Source organism: Camelina sativa, chromosome 14 (assembly GCF_000633955.1).
Source record: "Camelina sativa cultivar DH55 chromosome 14, Cs, whole genome shotgun sequence".
In the NCBI taxonomy this organism is placed as follows: domain Eukaryota; kingdom Viridiplantae; phylum Streptophyta; class Magnoliopsida; order Brassicales; family Brassicaceae; genus Camelina; species Camelina sativa.
The window spans coordinates 26,429,532-26,452,308 of NC_025698.1; the positions used below are offsets into that span (position 1 = coordinate 26,429,532).

At 35.7% G+C, this 22,777-nt stretch overlaps 4 protein-coding genes and 2 pseudogenes across 4 annotated transcripts; 3 read left to right on the forward strand and 3 right to left on the reverse strand.

The window, feature by feature from the left end:
• Positions 5,905 to 6,746, forward strand: LOC104744003 (annotated as a pseudogene).
• Positions 7,520 to 8,298, forward strand: LOC104744004 (F-box protein At1g49990-like). The gene has a single exon (XM_010465034.2). It carries the CDS (start codon positions 7,520 to 7,522, stop codon positions 8,213 to 8,215), a length of 696 nt encoding a protein of 231 aa, XP_010463336.2. The 3' UTR covers positions 8,216 to 8,298.
• LOC104742537 (ribosomal RNA small subunit methyltransferase E) lies at positions 8,358 to 10,632 on the reverse strand. Its single transcript, XM_010463551.2, has 8 exons — positions 10,432 to 10,632; positions 10,112 to 10,185; positions 9,511 to 9,653; positions 9,368 to 9,414; positions 9,170 to 9,278; positions 8,999 to 9,060; positions 8,802 to 8,916; positions 8,358 to 8,646 (listed from the first exon to the last, which is right to left on the reverse strand). Exons 1-8 carry the CDS (start codon positions 10,606 to 10,608, stop codon positions 8,501 to 8,503), a joined length of 873 nt encoding a protein of 290 aa, XP_010461853.1. The 5' UTR covers positions 10,609 to 10,632; the 3' UTR covers positions 8,358 to 8,500.
• LOC104742538 (tubulin alpha-6 chain-like) lies at positions 10,962 to 13,227 on the forward strand. The gene is made up of 4 exons (XM_010463552.2): positions 10,962 to 11,181; positions 11,608 to 11,842; positions 11,944 to 12,314; positions 12,406 to 13,227. The coding sequence occupies exons 1-4, from the start codon at positions 11,089 to 11,091 to the stop codon at positions 13,057 to 13,059; spliced, it is 1,353 nt and encodes a 450-aa protein (XP_010461854.1). The 5' UTR covers positions 10,962 to 11,088; the 3' UTR covers positions 13,060 to 13,227.
• Positions 13,758 to 15,672, reverse strand: LOC104742539. The gene is made up of 4 exons (XM_010463553.2): positions 15,285 to 15,672; positions 14,773 to 14,990; positions 14,282 to 14,389; positions 13,758 to 14,077 (listed from the first exon to the last, which is right to left on the reverse strand). Exons 1-4 carry the CDS (start codon positions 15,472 to 15,474, stop codon positions 13,955 to 13,957), a joined length of 639 nt encoding a protein of 212 aa, XP_010461855.1. The 5' UTR covers positions 15,475 to 15,672; the 3' UTR covers positions 13,758 to 13,954.
• The window catches only part of LOC104744005, a 17,641-nt pseudogene continuing 11,144 nt past the window's right edge, over positions 16,281 to 22,777 (reverse strand).

The following is a 22,777-nucleotide window of genomic DNA, read 5'->3' on the forward strand; positions in this document are numbered from 1 at the left end:
TTTCTCATTGGGAATTATATCAACGGTAATTTTCTCTTTTACCTTCTATTGATTTGATATTTTCATTGCGTTGTTTTTTCTTTTTAATTCTACTTATTCCTAAATATTTGCCAATGAATCATTCTCTAATGATCTCATAAAGTCTTCAACGAAAATTTTTAAATTCAAAAGAAGATAAAAAAGTGATCTACCAAGTCTGAAAAATTAAACAAATAGTTTGTTTTTGATCTAGCATTTTATTTTTCAATTTTCCATAAGTTTATAATTACTTTTTTTTCAAAATCTAAAAACTAAAAACTAAAATTTATAAAAACCACTTAAAATCTTCCAAACATTTATGACCTCTCTCAAACATAATCTATATATAATAACAATCCGAATAAATGCTACTAAAAGTTGTGTTTTTTCAATCATACTTTTTGAATATTTTTTTTTTTAAATCTGTAAATTTTTTTTAATTGTGTGTTTTACGAAAAATTGTGATTATTCATTTGTAACGGTTTGTTTTTGTAAAGTTGCAGTTGTTCATTTTAGAATTGTGTTTATTCGAATATTCATATCTTTTAGTTCTGACAAGAAACAAGTGATTCCTATTGGCAGAAGAGCGGGACATGCATGAGGTATACTTAACGTCAGCTTGTATCATTGATGAACGACACACTCTTGTGTAAACATGTAAAGAGAGTTTTAGCTGATACATGAGTTGGAAACTTTAGGTTTAAAAGCGTGTTCCAGATTTTGTTGTACATGAATATTTTACATTTGGGCTTCATATATATATATATATATATATATATATATATATATATATATAAACTCTGGGTGCACTCTTATTATTGTCACAGCATGCATATGCAAAAGAAAAAAAAACATTATGGGTAAACGAATATTAAAAACAAAAATCAAAAATCCTTTGGTTTGATTTAAATTTGTTTAAAATAAGAATTACAATCTGATTCACTGAAAAGCTTTTTATGTTTTGGTTTTAAGGGTTTAATTAGATACTTTTTAATTCATTAATTTTTGAAACAACATACACTATGACCTATACCAACGCAACACATTAGTAATTTGTATTAGTGTTGTTATTGAGTCACTAGGGTACAATGTATGTTGTTAACAAAACACAAAATATAAAAAAAATTAACCTAAGTATGATGATATATCAATGTAGCATCTAATGTAAAAAAAAAAAAAACAATTCACAAAATTAATAAAGACGTGGAATAGAAATAAAGAAGGACAATCAGATGCATTGATTATTGTGATATGTGTAAGTTATATAATGAATTGCTAATATCTATATCATCTATCTTTAAACCAAATTTTCACCTCTTTTACTACTATTTCCACTTTGGTGAATTACCATTCAAAACAAAAAAAGACTCAAAATGCTTTGACTTGATTTATTTTTTAAACGACAATTGATACATTGGTCTTCTTCTCTCAACTTCATCTTCTTCTATCAACTTCATCCTTCATCTTCATCTTCACTTCTCTCCACAACAACAACAAAAAACACACAATGTTATCTTTGGTTTAGCTTTCATCAAAACCTCTTCTTTGTCTTTCCCAAAACCTGTTCATGGCACCAAAAGGTCCAAACCCCATTCTTCATCCTTCCCAAAAGCTTTACTTGAAACCAAAAGCTTTTGACTCTCTTGTTTTGTTAAAAAAGAGAAGAAATTTGGTGTTTATATCAAACAAGGAAGGGTCTGGCTCTTGTGGTGAAGTTAAAGAGGTGGATGACATGAAAGACTATCAAGAAGTGAAAGAAGATGATGTGAAAGGGTCTGACTTGGTAAGACAATTCACAAAGTTAATAAAGATGTGAAAAAGAAAGAAAGAAGAACATTTAGATGCATTGATTATTGTGATATGTGTACATTATAATGAATTTCCAATATCTATCATCTATTATTAAACCAAATTTTCACCTCTTTTACTACCATTTCCACATTTGTGAATTACCATTCAAAATCAAAAGCTGAAATGGTTTGACTCGATTTATTTTTTATACGACAATTGAATCATTTCTCTTCTTTTATCAACTTCAACTTCATCTTCACATCTCTCCACAACAACAACAAAAAACACACAATGTCAACTTTTATAATAAATCTACAAAATTCTAAGTAAAACTAATCAAAGTTTACAGTTCCAAAAAAAAAATCAAATTATCAAAGAACAATAACAATTTTTAAAAAAAAAAAATATAGAAATTAGGTTGATCATAATATGTATTTTGATAATTTGTATTAGTGTTGTTATTGAGTCACTAGGGTACAATGTGTATGTTGTTAACAGACAATATATATATATATATATATATATATATATATATATATATAATTAATCTTAGTATTATGATATATCAATGTAGTATCTAATGTAAAAACAGAAAAAAAAAACAATTCACAAAGTTAATAAAGACGTAAAAAGAAATAAAGAAAGACACTTAGATGCATTGATTATTGTGCAATGTGTACGTTATAATGAATTTCCAATATCTGTCATCTATCATTGAACCAATTTTTCACCTCTTTTACTACCATTTTCACATTTGTGAATTACCATTCAAAATCAAAATGCCAACTCAAAATGCTTTGACTCGATTTATTTTTTTATACGATAATTGAATCATTTATCTTCTCTATCAAGTTCAACTTCGTCTTCATCTTCAATTCTCTCCACAACAACAATAAAAAACACACAATGTCAACTTTTATAATAAATCTACAAAATTCTAAGTAAAACTAATAAAAATTTACAGTTCCAAAAAAAAATTCAAATGATCAAAGAACAATAACGAAAATAATTTTAAAAATATAGAAATTAGGTTGATTACAATATGTATTTTGGTAATTTGTATTAGTGTTGTTATTAGTCACCAAGGTACAATGTATGTTATCAAATTTATATATAATAAACATAAATATATATATATATATATATTAGTGTTTAAAACTTTTATAATAAATATACAAAATTTTAAGTAAAACTAATAAAAATTTACAGTTCAAAAAAAAGTCTGGTTCTGATTCTTCTTAGCTTGTGTGTGGTAGTGTGACTGTGGACTAGTGGAACTCTCTTCTGATGGATTATGCCATCATGGTCTTTTTAATTAATGTCTGTAATTAATTAGTTCAATGCAGGAGAGTTGGAGAGGAACAAACATGTGGGAGAGCCCCTTGCAGTTTTGGGATTAGGCAAAGTTGGGACGGAAGTTGCTCGCCGTGCCAAGGGTCTTGGTATGCGAGTCATTGCTCGTGATCCCTATATCACATCAGACAGTGCACATGCCATTGGTGTTGGCTTAGTCAGCTTAAGCGAAGCCCTCGCCACCGCGGATTTCATTTCTCTGCACTTGCCTCTTAAGCTAACAACATGGCTTACACTAGCAGACGATGTCTTTGCCCTCAAGACTTGGTCTATTCTTGATCGAATAACCAAAAAGGTCAGAATCGAGGATCTTAAATGCCAACGAAGTTTTAAAAGTAATCTCACCCATTTGCTAGCCCGTGTACAAAAGGCTGTTGTCGCATAAACACATGTGATTGTAATGGGTATATGGAAGCTACTCACGATGTATATCCCATTATATTATCCCAATTTGTGCTTCCACAATGGATGGACTCGGTGCCCCGTCCACCAAATTGATTGTCCTTTTCTTAGGGAGTTGGTAACTTTTCAAATTTCAATTGCTTATTGCAAAAGCTTGTTTTTTCTCTTTAATATGTATTTTGGTTTATAATCATAACATAATCGCTAGCTTACTATCAGTATATAAGGTCAATTAGCTCTGCGATGTTATCTTTGGTTATGCATCCTATTTACATAGACCACAGTCTCTTACTTGTGATTCTAGGTTGACGTTGGCAAGGCTTCTCATTGGGAATTATATCAACGGTAATTTTCTCTTTTACCTTCTATTGATTTGATATTTTCATTGCGTTGTTTTTTCTTTCTAATTCTACTTATTCCTAAATATTTGCCAATGAATCCTTCTCTAATGATCTCATAAAGTCTTCAGCGAAAAATTTTAAATTCAAAAGAAGATAAAAAAGTGATCTACCAAGTCTGAAAAATTAAACAAATAGTTTGTTTTTGATCTAGAATTTTTCAATTTTCCATAAGTTTATAATTACTTTTTTCAAAATCTAAAAACTAAAAACTAAAATTTATAAAAACCACTTAAAATCTTCCAAACATTTACGACCTCTCTCAAACATAATTTATATATAATAGCAATCCGAATAAATGCCACTAAAAATTGTGTTTTTTTAATCATACTTTTTGAATAATTTTTAAAAAAAATCTGTAAAATAAAATTTAATTATGTGTTTTACGAAAAATTGCGATTATTCATTTGTAACAGTTTGTTTTTGTAAAATTGCAGTTGTTCATTTTAGAGTTGTGTTTATTCGAATATTCAAATCAAAAGAAGAAACAAGTGATTCCTATTGGCATTGGCAGAAGAACGGGACATGCATGAGGTATACTTAACGTTAGCTTGTATCATTGATTGTGTAAAAATATGTAAAGAGAGTTTTAGGTGATATATGAGTTGGAAACTTTAGGTTTAAAAGTGTGTTCCAGATTTTGTTGTACATGAATATTTTACATTTGGGCTTCATATTAAAAAAAAAAATAATAATAACTCTGGGTGGACTCTTGTTATTGTCACAGCATGCATATGCAAAAGAAAAAAAAAACATGATGGGTAAACGAATCTTAAAAACAAAAAAATAAAAAATCCTTTTGGTTCGATTTAAATTTGTTTAAAATAAGAATTACAATCTGATTCACTGAAAAGCTTTTTATGTTTTGGTTTTAAGGGTTTACTATGTACGGACCCGCACATACGTGCGTGATTGATTTCAAAAACTATGTTTACTATAAAATTTGTAATATATTATGTACACATAGAATTACATTTATAGATATAATTATTTGTTAAATCATTTATAGTTCAAACTTATATCAGTTTGGTTTCATTCAGTTTGTGATTTTTGAAATAATAAAGGTTTCAGCATAAAATTAAGATTCACAAAACAACATATCCGAATCTAATGTTTACCGAATTAGTGATTAATCAGAATTGTATAACACTTGTAAATTATGAAACGGATAAAAACCATCAAAAAGATTAAAACTTCTCGAAACGAATGACCTAAATTCTTAAGCGGGTCAAACCCATCCGGTAGCCATACTCCATAAGGGGTATAACATTTTTTTATCTATAAAAACCCGTCCCTCGAAATCTTTAAGAAATAATATTAAAAAATATATAAGATTTTATATTTTTTCATATGTTAATTTTGAAATTAAGGAATCTTTAATATACGTTAGTCTTATATATCATAAATTTTCTATTTCTATATGGAAAACTGAAAATTACTATTTTCATAAGTTTAAATATTTTATAGTTTAAAATAAATTTAAGATGCCATCAAATTGGTTTTTAAAGATTTTCCAATATCTATTATTCAAAATTAATTTCAATTTTTTATGGTCAAAAAATTTTAAACAATAAGAAATAATATTATTTATATTTTTGAAATGTTGATTTAAATATATATCTTTTTACTTCTCATGTTATATTTTTTTATTATATTATAATACATAGGTTTTGAAAATAATTTTGAAAACATGTAGGGGATAATATTTATTAATATTTAAATAATATTTACTAATACATTGGTAATTTTTTCTTAGACTAGCCACATGATATTTTAACAAAATCACACAACGGTCATATGACTAAAGGGTCAGAGAACATTAGAAGATCTTAGTAGATTTAGTGTGACATCATATATATACACCACACAACGCTTCTCTCTTCCTATTACGCGCATTCTCATTCTCTCTCTCTCTCTCTCTCTCTCTCTCTCAGACAATACAATGGAGAACTCCGATGATCCTAGGGTTTTTTCACAGTCCAAACTCGACATATTGTTGTATGTCGCTGCCATGGTTTACGATCAAGAGTTCGGTCCTCATGACAAATCAAAGACCACTGGCGAAGAAGATACACAGATGGAAGCAAGAATCTTTGGGGATAAAGTACCGAGAAAGAAGAGAGTTCGCCGATCACCTTCTTCTCGCAAGACGGTAACACCATGGACGCGTGTGATCGAACAACAGAGATCGGTACTACAAAACCCTAATGCATCAGAATCGGAACCTTGGTCTTCTTCTTGCGTCACCCAGTTCAAGAAACGTCGTCATGACGATAGATCAGGAGGAGATCAGAAGTCGCAAGAAACACAGAATCGTTCGTCCTCTAGAGGCGGAACCAATTCAAACGAGTCCACCGGATTGGCTTTTGAAAGTGATCATGAGGAGAGAAGAGAAGGGATACAATCCGAAGTTGATCTCAACGAGGAAACTGTACAAGACTGATCTCGGTAAAATTCAAGGACGTCTCTCAGTTCCTTTTCAAGCAAGTTAAAAATCCAGACTTTTTGACAGAGGAAGAGACAAGGATCATAGATGAACAAGCGATGAAGCTTCGTAAAGAAGGTGTGAGTGTTGATTTGATTGATCCTCAGATGAAAAAGCACGCCCTTGAATTGAGGAAGTGGAAGATGAGTGGAAACTGGAATTATGTCTTTGTTGTTGGTTGGAACCATGTGGTTGCTGCTAATGGGTTTCAGGTTGACGACTTCTTTCCTCTCTGGTCTTTCCGATCTGGAAGAGGTAAACTCTGTTTTGCTCTGGTCTCTCCTCCTACGCATCTCTGATCATGCTCGCCAGAGGGTCACACGTACATAAAGGATCTACCTTTCTGGCTATTCTCGATTTTGTTTGGCCTAAAGATTCAATTTTTCTTAGAAAATAGTTTGATTTTGGTGCAAAAATTCAGGTTTTTCGTCTTTTGCTATTATTAATTAGGGGTTTTGAAATTGATGACACTTGTTGTAAATGTCGATTGTTTCATCTGTCCAATAGATTTCTCCTTCTTCTGTTTGCAGAGTTGTAAGAACTTAATATTCAGATGAGCTAGGTCATCTCCAATGGTAAATTTCTTAACAAGTTTGTTAGCAATATTATAATTACAAAAAAAAAATACAAATTCTTAAGCTAAAAAACTTTTTAAGATTGAATAAAATTTATCCCTTCCAAATGGTAAAAGTTCTAAACAAGTTTCTTTGCCAATTTTTTTGAAAAATCAGAGAACTTGTTTTACAAGCAACAACCAAACAAACCAAAACAATTTTCAATTTAACTCTCAAACATCCTCTCATTGTACAACAATCACAAACCAAAACCATTAAGATAAACATGGTTAAATTATGGTTGAAGGTTTTCAGCAAAGAGTCAAAAAATCGGGACCACGCTGAAGATGTAAACATGGTTCTGCAATTAACATAAACATGGTTAAATTATATCGAGAAGAGTATTAAAAACAGAATTTGCGTTTGAAATGTGACAGAGGTCAAAACCTGAGTTTATCATCTACAAATCCACCTTGGTTCCAATCACATGCATTAAAGCCTAATTTGGTTCAACAAGTATGTTCACCGGCATCGTTTCGAGCTTCAAAATGGTTAGAACGATCCAAATGGAAATGGTTGATCTATGGAGAGTTTGTGTATATTCGTCTGAGACAGGTTTATGGACTATCAAGAAACTTTTCTCCACCCGAGCCGTCGGCAACTATGGTTTTGATTCTCTCAACGGGGTTCTTTATATGTGGGATAGGTTTATAGCTCATGACTTTTATGGCCCTGAAGCAGATGATCAATGCCAGATTATACCTCTTCCTGGCATGGATAACAAAAAAGCTCGGAGATGCTTGACTACTTCAGGAGAAGATGTTATCTTCATCGAAGCTATATATCGAAGATTGAGTGTATGGAGGCTGAATAACGAAGATATCAGTGAAAGGTGGCAGCTGATTTGGGAAATTAACAAGCCGTCTGTTTTATCTGATGTCAACTGTTTCCCACTGGCAATGAATCCGTTTGATTCTGGTATTGACTATCTGTGGTTACGTCAAGACCGTTGTTTGGCATCTGGTAACTTGCGGACAGAAGAGTTTATTGTTCATCAAGAATCAGATGATAGGAGTAGTTGTGAAGGTGATTGTTGTCGCATAAACAATTCAGATACTGCAGGGTACCTGGAAGAGTTTTGCAATGGAGTCGTCATGTTATCCCAGTTTGTGCTCCCACGTTGGATGGACTCCGTACCCCAACCGCCAACTTGATTAACTTTTCAATTTGACGACAAAAAAATAAAGCTTTTTCCTCGGTGTTTATGTATTCAGCATGCATTAGCATGAGCTGTGCAACGTATTAGTAATCAATTTTTTTGGCAGTGCTTTAATAATCAGTGTATGGAAACAAATATATCAGATCTCGTAATCGAAGTTTTCTTGGCTATATAATATTCAACAATCCTTTTTGTTTTTATCAATGAAATCCAGAGACATTACCTAACAAAAATCTCAGAACACAAGACAAGGCAACAAATACTAAAGCCTAACCAGCTTTTAGACCGGCTCTTGAGAGTCAGACCACATCACTAGAGTTGCAAGAAGAGCGATAGCTGCGGTCTCAACTCGCAACCGATGCGGCCCAAGTCCAACCGCTGTACCGCCTGCTTCCAACATCATATCCACCTCTTTCTTCGTGAAGTCTGCACCAATTTCATTGTTGACGTTAGATTGTACCAGTCTACCAGACTTGTGTAGCTACTGTTCATTATGTGTCTAACCAGTAATTTTTTAAAAAATGATAGCTTCTGCAGAAGACAACCACATCAGATAATGTATTGAAGAAAGGGTTTCTTACCGCCTTCTGGTCCAACGATTAATACTCCACTGGTTTCTTTTGGTGACGAGTTTACTGCATTAAGGAGAGGTGTAGCTTCGGCTGTAGCAACCAAACATAACTTCGACTTGGAAATCTAGAATACACCAAAAGGTATTATGTCAAGTTTAGAAACCAAGAATCTTAGAGTGTCTTTTTAGAGAGATGTTGAAACATACATGATCTAAGAGGGTATCAAATTTGATTGGAGGGTTCAGTACCATCTGATGTAGCCTTTGGCCTGTGAGAGTAAAAGATAAGGCAAATAGTTTGTGATCATACCAAGGTAAAACAGGAACAAGATAAATTAATCAAATGTTAGTATGTTACCTGATATTATTGTTACTTACATTGCTTAGCCGCAGCAAAACTAACGCGTTCCAATCTGTCAACCCGGTTTTCGGAGATTATGGAAGATCTTTCTGTTAAAAGTGGGGTGACACTACTCGCTCCAAGTTCCTGATATAAGCATATACACATATTTAGTGGCACGATATTCACAGGTGACTTAGAACAGAGATACTAGAAGTCTAGAAGTAAATACTTACTGTACATTTCTCAATTAGCCAATCTGCTCGACCACCCTTCAGAGTGCCTAAAACCCACATATTTAAAGAAATCATGACCCGAGCTATGCAGAGAATAAAAAATCTGGCAATATCGTAACATTACGAGCAGTCCCATATCATACCAAAAGCTGCAAACACCTGCCACTGCATGCCCTGAGGAAGAATCACCTTCTGATCTTCTTGTGCGATAAAATCAACTCCAGTTTTGTCTATGCTTTGTATACAACCTTCTACCAAGCCTCCTTTGCCATTAAAGAGTTCTACCCTTGCATAGAAAAAGGGTGCAAGTAATTACTTACATTTACCAAATTCTAGTGGTAACTGGTAAGTGATTTTAAAGCAAAGAATATGTTCTCCTAATCTTATCTAAGAGTTACTTTGATAATATCATATAAATAACCACTGAATTCATCATGTCAAAGAAGATACATAAAAAGGTTAATAAGACCTTGCTAAAAGGATGGCTCTTTGGTTTACCACTGAATTCATCATGGCAAAGATGCATAAAATGAAATGGTTACTAAGATCTTGCTAAAAGGATCACTCTTTGGTTCCTATCCATATACATACATACACACACAGTTTAGATGGAAGCAAACTTCTAGCTACATGGATGCAAGCAAACAAAATACAGAATTTGAGGCAAGAACTCAATTTTTACAAAGGGCTTTCATGAATGCAACACTGCGAAATACCAGTAACGTATTTGAATGTAGTTAATACCTGTCCTCCTGTTTCAGTCTTAGAACTTTAGCCATATGCCAAAACTCAGAGCCTTGAACACGAACACTTCCACCCTATAATACAAAAAAAGAGAAGCTTAATATTACCATTTCACGCAAAATAAGTGACAAGAATATATAATAACCAATACGATGGTACCAAAATCATCTCAACTACAAAGCATCATCTGATAGAATTACAGTGAATTAGCAGAAATTTCTCAAATGCTCAGTGATTAATTTACTCTAGCTATGATTAAGATTGAGTTCTCCACAGATTCAAATGGACCAACAAGAACATGAGAGAGAGAGTGAGTATACCTTGCAAGACGGAAGATCATCGGAGAAGAACCGAGGAAGGCCACCGCGAGATTGATTCCTAAGGTCTGAATCCGAAGGTACAGAAGCAAACGTCCTGAAGCTGGAAGGTGGAAGCCATGAACGAACAAGACTCGGCAAATCGGCAAACGGTGGCCGTGCAGCCGCCAGGGCTCTCATTATTATTCAATCAAAAGATTCCGAAATTTTTGTTCCTCTTTCGAAGATTTTGGTCCAGTGGTCCTCATCAATTCGGTTTACTCTAGGTATCGGTCTGATCCGGTTCAATTCCAATTAAATTTCCGGTTAAAATCCGCGCAATTCAAGGGATTTTGTTATTTCAAAAATACAAAAGAAACGGTCATAAAGGCTAGCAAAATTCAAAATTAGAAAATACGCAGATCACGAGGATACCAGCAAATCGTGGTTAAACAACAGACCAATTATATCATTACACGTGTCATATACGTGCCGTTACATACAGATGGATACTTTCGCCTATAAAATGTACACAGCATCAATACACACACCTTCGTAAAACCTAGATCCAGTTTTTTTTTTTTTGAAAAGCATCTAAAGAAGAGCGTCTTCATAAACGCCCTTCGTCTTCTTCATCATCTGTAAAACTAGTTTCTAAATCTTTTCTTCCGCGAAACGAAAATGAGAGAGTGCATCTCGATCCACATTGGTCAGGCTGGTATCCAGGTCGGAAACGCTTGCTGGGAGCTTTACTGCCTTGAACATGGCATTCAGGTTCGTCTCTTCTCCTCTTCCTCAACCTTTATTCCGTTTAGGCTCTGAGTTTTCTAGTGGTTTGAATTTTAGATCTGAGATATTTGGTGCTGCATTTCTCTTATTTTTTTTTCGGATTTATAATTAAAATGGCGGATCTATATAGTACCTAGTTGTTTAGATCTGTATTTGATTTCGATTTCTTGGAATTTTTTTGGTATCGTTGATGAAAAGATCCGTTTATTATTTTGAAAACTATTCGATGAACGAGAACCTCTTTAGATCTGTGTTTGATTTCGACGTCTTGTTATTATATTGCTTTGGTTGATGCGAGATGCGATTCTTTGGTTTTCAAAAATGTGGATTCGGTTTGAATTTCTCTTTTCATCGTTGCTTCTATGTCTTTGGGTTTTTGATTTTGGTGTTTTTGTATCTGGATTTTTACAGCCTGATGGCCAGATGCCGGGTGACAAGACTGTTGGCGGAGGTGACGATGCTTTCAACACCTTCTTCAGTGAAACCGGTGCAGGGAAGCACGTCCCACGTGCTGTCTTTGTTGATCTTGAGCCAACTGTGATCGATGAGGTCAGGACTGGTACTTACCGTCAGCTTTTCCACCCTGAGCAACTCATCAGCGGTAAAGAAGACGCAGCTAACAACTTCGCCCGTGGTCATTACACCAGTATGATATACTCTTCCCTTTTATATCTCATTCCATCAACCATATTTTGTTGATTCCATTGTGTATTAACTAACTGATTTGCTTTTGAAATCTTATCTCAGTTGGGAAAGAGATTGTTGATCTGTGCTTGGACCGTATCAGGAAGCTCGCTGATAACTGTACTGGTCTCCAAGGATTCCTTGTCTTCAACGCTGTTGGTGGTGGGACTGGATCTGGTCTTGGATCTCTCCTCCTTGAGAGACTTTCTGTTGACTACGGCAAAAAGTCCAAGTTGGGTTTCACAGTTTACCCATCTCCTCAGGTCTCTACCTCTGTTGTTGAGCCTTACAACAGTGTCCTCTCCACTCACTCGCTCTTGGAACACACTGATGTCTCTATCCTTCTCGACAATGAAGCTATCTACGACATCTGCAGGCGTTCCTTGAGCATTGAGAGACCAACCTACACCAACCTCAACCGTCTTGTCTCTCAGGTATAGAACCAGCCAGCATCAAATAACCCTTTAAACACTAACCTTGCTGTTCTTTTGTTTCTAATTGTGTACTCTCTTTATTTGGTTTCAGGTTATCTCTTCCTTGACTGCTTCTCTGAGGTTTGATGGTGCCTTGAACGTTGACGTCACTGAATTCCAAACCAACTTGGTCCCATACCCAAGAATCCACTTCATGCTTTCCTCCTACGCACCAGTCATCTCTGCAGAGAAAGCCTTCCACGAGCAACTCTCAGTTGCTGAGATCACAAACAGTGCTTTTGAGCCAGCTTCCATGATGGCCAAGTGTGACCCTCGTCACGGAAAGTACATGGCTTGCTGTTTGATGTACCGTGGTGATGTTGTCCCCAAGGACGTGAACGCAGCGGTTGGCACCATCAAGAACAAGCGCACAATCCAGTTTGTGGATTGGTGTCCCACTGGATTCAAGTGTGGTATCAACTACCAGCCACCAACTGTTGTCCCAGGAGGTGATCTTGCCAAAGTGCAGAGAGCTGTATGTATGATCTCCAACTCCACGAGTGTTGCAGAGGTGTTCTCCCGTATTGATCACAAGTTTGATCTTATGTACGCAAAACGTGCTTTCGTTCACTGGTATGTGGGTGAGGGTATGGAAGAAGGAGAATTCTCTGAGGCTCGTGAGGATCTTGCTGCGTTGGAGAAGGATTACGAAGAGGTTGGTGCTGAAGGTGGTGACGATGAGGATGATGAAGGAGAGGAATACTAAGAAGCGTGTTTCTATAAAACTTGGATTTTGTGTTGGTTTTTCTATTATTTCGTGTTGTGGAATGGGCTCGAAACTCTTACGAGTTCTTAGTTGTGTGTTTCTCGAAAACTTGATGCATTAAACCTACATTTCTGTCTCTTGCTTGTGAAAATAGCCATTTTATCTCAATTATCTAGTTACTCGTCTCTCTCTTGCGGTCTTTATCTCTATGATCAAATCGAATCATATAACTTGAATATATGCTAGGTTAGGGTAAGATCAAAAGTAAAATTGAATACAGTTTAGCTTTTTTTCCCATATCACGATTATTTTGAACTTTGAGATGAAAATAATATAAATTTTAATTATCATCGCTGAGAAATAATCAAGCTTACGTAATTTTCTAATGAAGCAAAGCAAGGTGTAGACAGATAATTTTGATTTCTCAATTATCTAGTTCCTTTGTGTGTTGTTGACTCGTCTTGCTTCTCTATCTCTATGATCAAATCGAATGATATAACTTGAACCTTTTGTTAGGGTGAGATCAAAAATAAAATTGAATACAATTTAGCTTGTTTCCAAAATCACGTATTATTATGAACTTTGAGATGAAAATGATATAATGTCAATTATCATCGCTGAGAAATAATCAAGATTAAGTCATTTTTATTTTCTACTGAAGCAAGGTGTAGAGAGATAATTTTGCCTTTTCAAAGAAGTGAGACAAATGATGAAAGATTGAAACTTTTTGAACCCTTACAGAGAAGAAGCAGCAACAATTCTTTTTACATCCGTAAGCATAAATAGAGAAAGAGGAAAGGCGGTAAATAAAAATATATACGTAGACTATAGAGCCCCAATAATATTATATATATACTACTAGTTTGCGTAGAGCACAAAGAACAATTTGTTGCTGCTAATTTAGACGAGGATCAATCCCTGATATCCTCTCATCTTCCAGTAGAGAATATGGATCAATGTACGGTGGTGGTGAGACCGGAGTTCTACTTCCGTCATGCACGAAATCAGCTCCAAAGTACTTTTACATTTTCAACAACAACAACAAAAATTACAGAATCAGTTTGTGGAAATGAAAACCTTAGTCTTAGAAGCTCATTCTGAAACATGTCAGTAGCAGTTGGTTTTGGTTCAGAGTTAAGAGATCGCTTCACCAAAATGGCCAAAATACATTCGACTCTTTCTTAAGATTCAAGAATTATAATGAAGTAAAGTAAATACTTACGAGGTAGAGGGCAGAGAAGGCACCAAGAGTCAAGACTATCAATGGCCAAAAGCCCAAAAAGAAAGTTCCTCCAATTGTCAGCAAGACTCTAGCCCGCGGAATCAATCCCTGAAACAACAATAAACGATACATCTCAATAGTTAATGATGGAGTTGCAGGTTGATCAAATGCTTAACCAGCGACCAAATCAGATGGGGAATACCGAATCTACTTAAGTAGCAAGAATTAGACCATGCTTTTCTTTTATTTGGTTGAACAAATAAATACTTGACAAATTCCCTAATGTTCATCAACTATGTAATTTGCTTCCATGTTTCTAAAAACTTATGGTCCAATTTCTCGTATTTACAGAAAATCAAGTAAGATTGGGACCTCTACCAATCAACTCCTAAAATCAAACTCTAGTATAACTACACAAGCTGCTATGAACTACGGAGATATAAAGAACATACTGTTATATATGAATAAGCAGGTACAAGTGTTAAACTGACCTCAAGGCCTTCGCTGTTTAAAGCCAATGATCTCTCTCTCTGGTTTAGCAAGCTTGGATCAAACGCTGGAGTAGTTGCAGTCGTTTTAGAGCTGTTTCCAGTATCTTTACCGGCTTTGATCTCATCTTGGTCCACTTCATAGTCTTGAAGCACTGAGGTAGGAGACATACCTCGTCTCTTCAACTCTTTCATAAACAAAGACTCTGGAGGTTCTTCACCTACCAAAACAAAAACAAATCAAAATCTGATCTCCTATCGAACTCCAGATTCAACCAATTCATAGACAATTAGTAGTACTAGTAAGAAACAACCCAAACCAAAGATATATGTTTTGACTTACAACAATAACGAAACAAGTAGATATCATTAATCAATACAGAGCTTTTAGTGAGTGATTGACCAAAAAAGGATTACAAGATCTAATCACAAACCAATCCTGTCTTAAAAGAGTGAAAAAATCTGATTACTCGCTACATCAATTGAGCAAGAGAAGAAGGAAGTAAAGGGCAGACCTTTGGACTTATTATCGCCGTCAAGAGCAGATGAACGAACCCTAACACATCTACCGAGACGAACCCAAGTCCTGGAATCAGCTAATCTGAAAACCCTTTTCCTAGATTCCAATTTAACGGGAGTCTTATGGCGGGAAATCGAAACAGGAGAAGATACACAGAATTTAACAATCTCCAGAGAAGCAGCCATTATCTTTTTTTTTTTTTCCTTTTAATTTGCGATTTTCTTCTTCAGTTCCAAGAAAGATTCATGATCCAGGGAGGAAGAAGAAGCGTATATTAGAGAGAGTCTACGATAAACTCAAGACGGCAAAATTCTATTTGTTTGGATTTTTTTCTTTCTTTAATCGGGGAGAAATATTTATGTTTGTTGTGTGTTGTGTCAAAAAATATTTGAAGCAAGTGGTTGCGAGACAACGGTGGCAGAGTTATCATCATCACTGTTTTAACTATTGGTAGCGTTTTTTAGCACGCATAAAAGGTTTTTTGCTAAAATGCGCTGAGGCTGTCAGGTGTGTGTGTGGTTGCTACAATTTGCCGCAATGAGAATGGTAATGTAGCGCGAGACTCCACGTCTCGTAATTTGTCTCCATTCCCGAATTAAATTGGTACAATCAACAATAATAGATATAAAGAGACCCCAAAAGAAAAAAAATTCATAGATGCAAGAACATCATTACTCATGGTAGCTTAACAGTGTAATACCAAATTGTCTCGTTTTGGCAGGTTTAATAAAAGATTAGATTCCAACAACTTGAGTTACTTACCAACCCACACAACAAAATTGCACTATATACTTCATAAAAGATATGTACCATTTTTTTAATTCTATCGGAAGAAGATAGATGGTAAAAAAAATGTGACTTACCCACTTTTTTATTCATCCACGCTACATTATCTTATTATACACACTAGCAAACTAATAAACTATTTACATTAGAAAGAACATGGTTTATTCTCAATCTTAATCCATATAAATTCAACTTAGTTGAATATTACAAATGCCTATTTACATTATAATAAATGTACAGATGACCCATCACCTCACCAGAAAGGGCACCACCTGCAAAAGTAAAAATAAGCTTCACAATTTAGTTTCCAAGCCCTCACATTTTTGCATAATAGATCATCTGTAAATTCCAGCGTTTATGTTCTCTTTCTCTGTGTATCAATATGAATAATCTTTTGGATTCTTGTACTTCTATTAAATATAAATTGACTTAATATAACAAAACTTATGCTAATGAAAAGAAAACCAAAAAAAAAAGAGGAGTGTAGAGGAACGTACCCAACATAGTTTTGACAGAGATTTTCATGGGAAGTCGCTTGATTGATTAGCTTTTGAACCTGTACTTTCACAGACAAACCATGTTCGACTTCATGTGAATCTCCTCCGAGTAAGTTATTATGATCAGCAATGGGATTGTTCGGAATTGCAGAAGACGAGAAATCACGGCCTGTAAGCTTGTGACTCATACGTGCCATAACAACTACTGCACGCTCGTTTAGAACTTCATTAGCATCTCCAAGCATATTCACAGCCTGAAATAATCCAAAAGAATCCAATTAATAAAAAAGTCCCCTTTGTAAAAAAAAATAAGATAAAAGATTTTCAAAAGAAACCTGAAGAATCTCCTTCTCTCGGGTACTTCTTTGTGGCTGAGGAAGGTCCATATCCGCGGGATCTTCATCTTCTTCCTCAGGCTCAACAACAGCAGGAGGAGCATTGGGGTTGTTGTTACCGAGCAATGCTAATTGAGGGACTTCATTGAAATTGAAAAGACGCCAGTTGATTAAAGGATCATGTACAAACGCTTCCATCATTGCCATTACACTATCTTTATTGGTTCTCAGAACTTGCATAACGTTTTCGCAGGTTGAGCGGAAGTTTCCTTCGATGCCACTGACTTCCATCGCTTTGACAAGCATTCTTGTCAACCGGAATGGAACCTACCAATATTTAACCAATCTTTTCATCGGTTCTTTGATATTCACAATTCTCGCAAACATGCATACGAGGAAAACATAAAAATGAATACCTTTTCAGGAAACTTCTCTCTATTCATAGAAGCCTCAAAACAATCTCCAAAATCGATATGCAAGATTTTTCCACTGCACAATTAAAACCATTGATAAAAAAATAGAACCAAAAGTTGTAATTGTAATGTAAACTTCTTTTATTTTCAGTTTTATATACCTGTATCTATGGAGCATAAGGTTACTTGGGTGTCGATCACCTAACCCAAGAATATAACCAACCTGACACAAAAGTAATGCAAGGAGTTCATTTTATTAGCGAGTTAAAACACCCGAAATTTTTAATTTGATGCTACACAAGCGGAGAACAAAGGATGAAATCAACTACATACCATACTCATAACTGCTAAACTTCTAGTATAGTTTGTTCTTCTTTCCAGCCATACCTCTGACGAGTGACTTTTTAACCAGAGAACCTACCAAAAAGGAGACTATTAAGCAACTTGGTATTCCAGATTAGGTAATTTACCCAAAATAGAGTTACTAGATTAAGGAAATTGAGTACCCTCGATAGATCATTTCCCTCTGTGTTTTCTAGAGCATACTCAAATACTTCAACCTTTGCTATGAGCGGTAGATTGTCATAGTCTGGAGCAAAACTTAACATATGCTTCTGTTCTTGATTAAGAATGATCTGAAAATTTTAGAAAGGCATGTGTAAGAATCACTGTACACTGCAGATAGTTTCAGGAGTAAAAACCTTAGTGATTACAAGACTAACCTTTCGCGCATCTCTGTACTCTCGAATAAGATGGTGAAGGGTATCGCAGTTCGGAACCCATCCGATCAGTCCACTATTGGGAGATAGTGGTATTACAGAATAACGTTGGATGGAAAGATCTTTTTCTGCTGTTTTTCTGGAATTCTCAAGCAAAGTGTTCACCAAACCAAAAAGCTGAAACACAAATAAGAGGAAAGGCATAGATGTCATGTTGTAGCTGAAAACTGAATATATGTGAAGTGCAGAACTGTAAACTTCATTTGCATATTCTTCAAGCTGAATTAACAAAACAATGCACAATTGATTTTTTTGGAGAATTACCTGCATAACACGCTCATCCTGCCTTAGATCTTCATGTCCCTTCAACAAGAAGGCGTAGTCCTCACCATCATTTCCGTGAATAGTCAATTTCCTTGGTCTTTGTTTAGAGGTTATGACAACAAGTTGGCGTGAAAACGATGCAATCGTCACGACGGGGGCATCTAATTAGAAGAAAACCGAAATATGGATGTAAGAAACAAAGCCAGGTTAATAACATAAATCAGCTCAGGCAAACCTTGGCAGTTCAGTCTGTTGTTACCTGCACGATATGTTCCAGGAACTGCTAGCTCCAAGTCACGGCACAACAGCAACTCAGGAGAAACAGACTATCCAACAAGTAACATGCCAGTCAGATTAGAACTCAAAGAAGAAAGGAGAGAGGGAACCAAAGAAAAGAATATCTTATTACTTCCAAATCCAATGTCGTGAGACTGGCTAGCTGTTTGTCAATCCGTTTGAAAACGTGATAGTAAAGATCCCAAGCCTAATAAAGATAAAGAATTGAAAAGAAAGACATGTCAATTCCGTCCCTTTCATAAGAAGACTGCAAACACTAATCAGACAATTTGTTTTAAATTTCTGATTACCTGTGTCAGCTCAGCATCTTTGCCAGTTTTCTTGTAATTGCGACAGCAGTCATGTGCCTCTTGTAGTTCGTGACGGTATGCCTGCATCAACAATATACTAACTTTAGTTGCTGACATTAAAGAACATTGTTAAGTTAACAAATAACATTGACTGAAATAAGTGAGACATGAAACAGTCTACGCAGTAATAATCTGATTCTATCAAGGGCAACATGGTTGATTTTAATTCTTTAAATCCCGAAAGGAAAAAATATGACTACAAGTAAGAAGTAACATTGCATAAAAAAAAAAAAAACTAGATACTGCAGTAATGCTGTACACCCGTGCTAGAGAAAGATGAAATTATAAATAATGTGAACACACACCCAAATGCCCAATCAAGGGACTGAAATATCCCTACCTCTATAAATGCTCTTTCCTGTATGGTCGTAGTGTCCTTACTTGCGCCTTCATCGAGCATGTCATGTAAAGGTTCAAGTACTTTCAGCATTCCTTCAATGTTATGTTCACCAAAATACAAGCGACTAGCTTCTTCTAGTGCTTCATGCCACATTTCATGCCAAAGTATGGCAACCCTGATAAGTTCATGTGATACAAGTTGCGCCTGTTTTTTTCGTTGTTGTGAAGGTAAGGGAAGGGGGTCACTAATTAGCTCAGTTAAAAAAAAAAATTTCAATATAATTGACAAACAGAAGAGATGACTATTAACCTGATCCACAAGTGCACCACTGTGCTGGCGAACTTTATCAACTACCTCTTGAGCTGCAGCTCGCCGGAGATTGCTTATTGATTTACATGCAACGAGAAGGGGATACATAAGTGCCTGAAAACATTTGGAGAACAACAGTCAAGGATAAATTATGCATCCAAACCGATTTAGGTAAACATGCGATCAAAATGGCAAGAGTAAAACTTCATGTATATATCTTAATTCCTATCATAGATTTGTAATAATGATGAAGATTTATCAAGTTTCTGTAAAACTGCAAACCTGTGGGTGATTTTCGCCTATGCGGATGAGAAGAGACTGTATCAGTTCCCTGACAGCACGATTATTTGAATGTATCCTAGCAATTATTTGAGGCAGTAAAACAAGCCAGGTGTTGATGTTGACATGACTGAATCCTATCTGCAATGCTGTTTGGACGTCAGCTGTAGCTCCATGGTTGAACCACAACGTGAGAAGACGCAGTATGTCCTATGGAAATGAGACAGAAGTGGAAAATAATTTAACAGATCAACAGTATGGTAAAACAACTCCTCACGTCAACAAGTATGAGGGAAGTAGCAACATGGAAAGAAAGACACGGGTTTGGTTTGTGTAAGATGGAAAAGCCATGGATGCATACGCTTTACCTGTAAACTTCGTCAACTCCTTTGGCATTTGCTGCACATGCTATAGAATGAAAATATCCAGTGACTGCAGAAACAACAAACTGGGAAGCAATTTGACCTCTTGAAATGTAATGCGACATCACTGCTGTATTAAATAACGCCCATGTGTGCCATGATTTAGCCCATTTAGGAGCATAGCGGGTAGATTTGTCAAACGCATCAAGAATTTCTGGAAAAGAGCATCACCAAAGTGTTATGGTCAGAAATAGTTTGATAACACTTACACAGTCAAAAGCAACTACAATTCACCTTCAATAGACCCATCATTCAAACCGGAAGAAAGAGCCCACTGCCACGTTCCCAGTTTGAGATTTACTCGTGCCAGAAGTGGCACATTTGTGCCCTTGCTAGATACCATACTGGCCAGTATGTCAGATTGAGATTGTGGCACACTTGAGAGTTCTCTAGTCAGAATCTAGAAACAATTTAAAGTTAGATCGAGGGAAGACATAACATGGCCGTCCAAGAAAAATATGGGAAAATGTGAGAAAGAGTAATAAACCCCAGACAATGCTAGTAGCTACTTGGTGTATGACATACCTGCAGCTTGGTAAATGCCTCTTTGCGCTTACGTTCCTCTCCAAGTGACCATTGGTATTTCAAGTATCCAAGCATCACTTGTGGAGGTCCGTGATATTGCATGTTTTCTGGCGATATTTCTGGATCAAACTACAAAATGAGGTCCTAAGTTAAACATAACAGAGTTAAGCTACACTCGGTAGAGAAAATTCTAAAACATAAAGGCAAAAGGTCAAGACCGGTAAGAGCTTGAGTAGAGTAGACTTCGCCTGACTGATCCTCCCACTCTTCCGACATAGCGAGGCAAACTTGAGCCAAGTTTCAACATCTTCTGTAGGAGGTAGCACAAGGGCCCGGACAGCCAAAAGTGCTTGCCACACCTGAGCAATATTGGGAATGTAAAAAAAATAAGAAAGCATATTTATAAAGAACAACTGAGATCACTTCATAAAATGCCAGTGACTTTCATTGTTTGGATAGTTTTTTATGCGCCTATGATGATTCAGGCTCTGACTAATAGTCTAGTGAGAAGCTACTTTACTTTATATAAATCAACAGAAGGAAAATTAATACATCAAACCTTAAAAAAAAATTCAATTTGATCGTAGGGAAGATTCATTTACTAAAGTCACCATATCGCAATATTTGATGCTTAGAATACTAAATGACTTGTCATTCACTCAGTGGTTCAACTAACATGGTAACTTAAGAAATAACATACCTCCACATTACGCTTGGATCCCTGAATCCGCTGAGTCCACATATTACGGATTAGAGCTCTCCGTTCTTCAGCAATAGTATTTCCCACAGGCAGCGTATAATATTCAATTACCTATTATCGATACAACAGGAGAAAAAAAACAACAAGAAAAATTCATCATGTATATGTATACAAAATATGATCAAATAAACATTTAGACTTTTCTCCTGTTTCCCCTTCAAACCTAGGTGGTTAGGGAGGGTATCCAGGAGAAGGGATCATCAATAATTGAGATCTAACCTCCTCTAGTTCTGATAGCTGCTGAACACGAACCATATTGCTGTATGCACGCTCATAGCTCTCCAAAACCTGTAGAAAGCGCAAATACAGAAAAACAGAGATATTTACAAGTTTTTCAGTCTAAGTGAGCGACTAACAAGGTACCTGTGGTGATCATATGATGCTTCTATAGCAGGAGCCAACGATAACATGCACAAAATGTTGTTTATATAGAGCCCAACATGTAACTAAGAAGTCAAAAATATATCTTCCTACTTCCAACACCCCATGGCGTACTCAAATAAATTTCAAGGACATAATGGAAAAGGATGAGACTAATTACAAATACTCTTCCTGATATACTTTTGTTCCCTTTATTCACAACAAAACTTAATACGAGAATACTGCCAGAAAGGGAAGAAATCCTACCAGCGCTGCAAGTTCTGTGGCGAGACATTTTCTAGCTCTTTCCACATATTCACGAGCCTCGTCGTACTAAAAAGGAAAGAAAAATATCCACAGACACAGATATGCAGAAATTAGTGTCTGCAAATAGATTATAAGTAAGCCAGATATGATTTAAAGTACAAGGTTTAAGTGTACCTTTTCCCTTCGAACTAACAGAACAGCCCTGAAGAATGTGCCACTACTGCTCCCATCACCACTAGAAGCAGGGCATGCTAAACCCCGAAGCTTTGTTTCATCGCCATCATCTAAACGAGACACATATTCCGCCATTTGATCCCACTCTCCCATATTCCACGCAGCATTTGCAGCCTAGTATGATTGCAAACAGATATTTATGTAACTATGTAGCTGTATCACCAAATGTAGCATAAGTAGAAGTTACCAACCATTGGTGCCATTTCCAAACGCGCAGATGGCTCAGCAGGACTCCAGTACTCTTTGCAGAGATTGTTGAGTTCTTCCCATC

Coding starts and splice junctions, on each gene's coding strand:
- LOC104742539 (XM_010463553.2), bottom strand. CDS start 15,474: ATGGCTGCTTCTCTGGAGATTGTTAAATTCTGTGTATCTTCTCCTGTT. Junction 14,390..14,772: donor TAAACAGCGAAGGCCTTGAG/GTCAGTTTAACA, acceptor TTGTTGTTTCAG/GGATTGATTCCGCGGGCTAG. Junction 14,078..14,281: donor CCTTCTCTGCCCTCTACCTC/GTAAGTATTTAC, acceptor AAAATGTAAAAG/TACTTTGGAGCTGATTTCGT.
- LOC104744004 (XM_010465034.2), top strand. CDS start 7,520: ATGTTCACCGGCATCGTTTCGAGCTTCAAAATGGTTAGAACGATCCAA.
- LOC104742538 (XM_010463552.2), top strand. CDS start 11,089: ATGAGAGAGTGCATCTCGATCCACATTGGTCAGGCTGGTATCCAGGTC. Junction 11,182..11,607: donor GCCTTGAACATGGCATTCAG/GTTCGTCTCTTC, acceptor GGATTTTTACAG/CCTGATGGCCAGATGCCGGG. Junction 11,843..11,943: donor CGCCCGTGGTCATTACACCA/GTATGATATACT, acceptor ATCTTATCTCAG/TTGGGAAAGAGATTGTTGAT.
- LOC104742537 (XM_010463551.2), bottom strand. CDS start 10,608: ATGAGAGCCCTGGCGGCTGCACGGCCACCGTTTGCCGATTTGCCGAGT. Junction 9,415..9,510: donor GCAGGTGTTTGCAGCTTTTG/GTATGATATGGG, acceptor TGTGGGTTTTAG/GCACTCTGAAGGGTGGTCGA. Junction 9,061..9,169: donor TTTTGCTGCGGCTAAGCAAT/GTAAGTAACAAT, acceptor TTACTCTCACAG/GCCAAAGGCTACATCAGATG.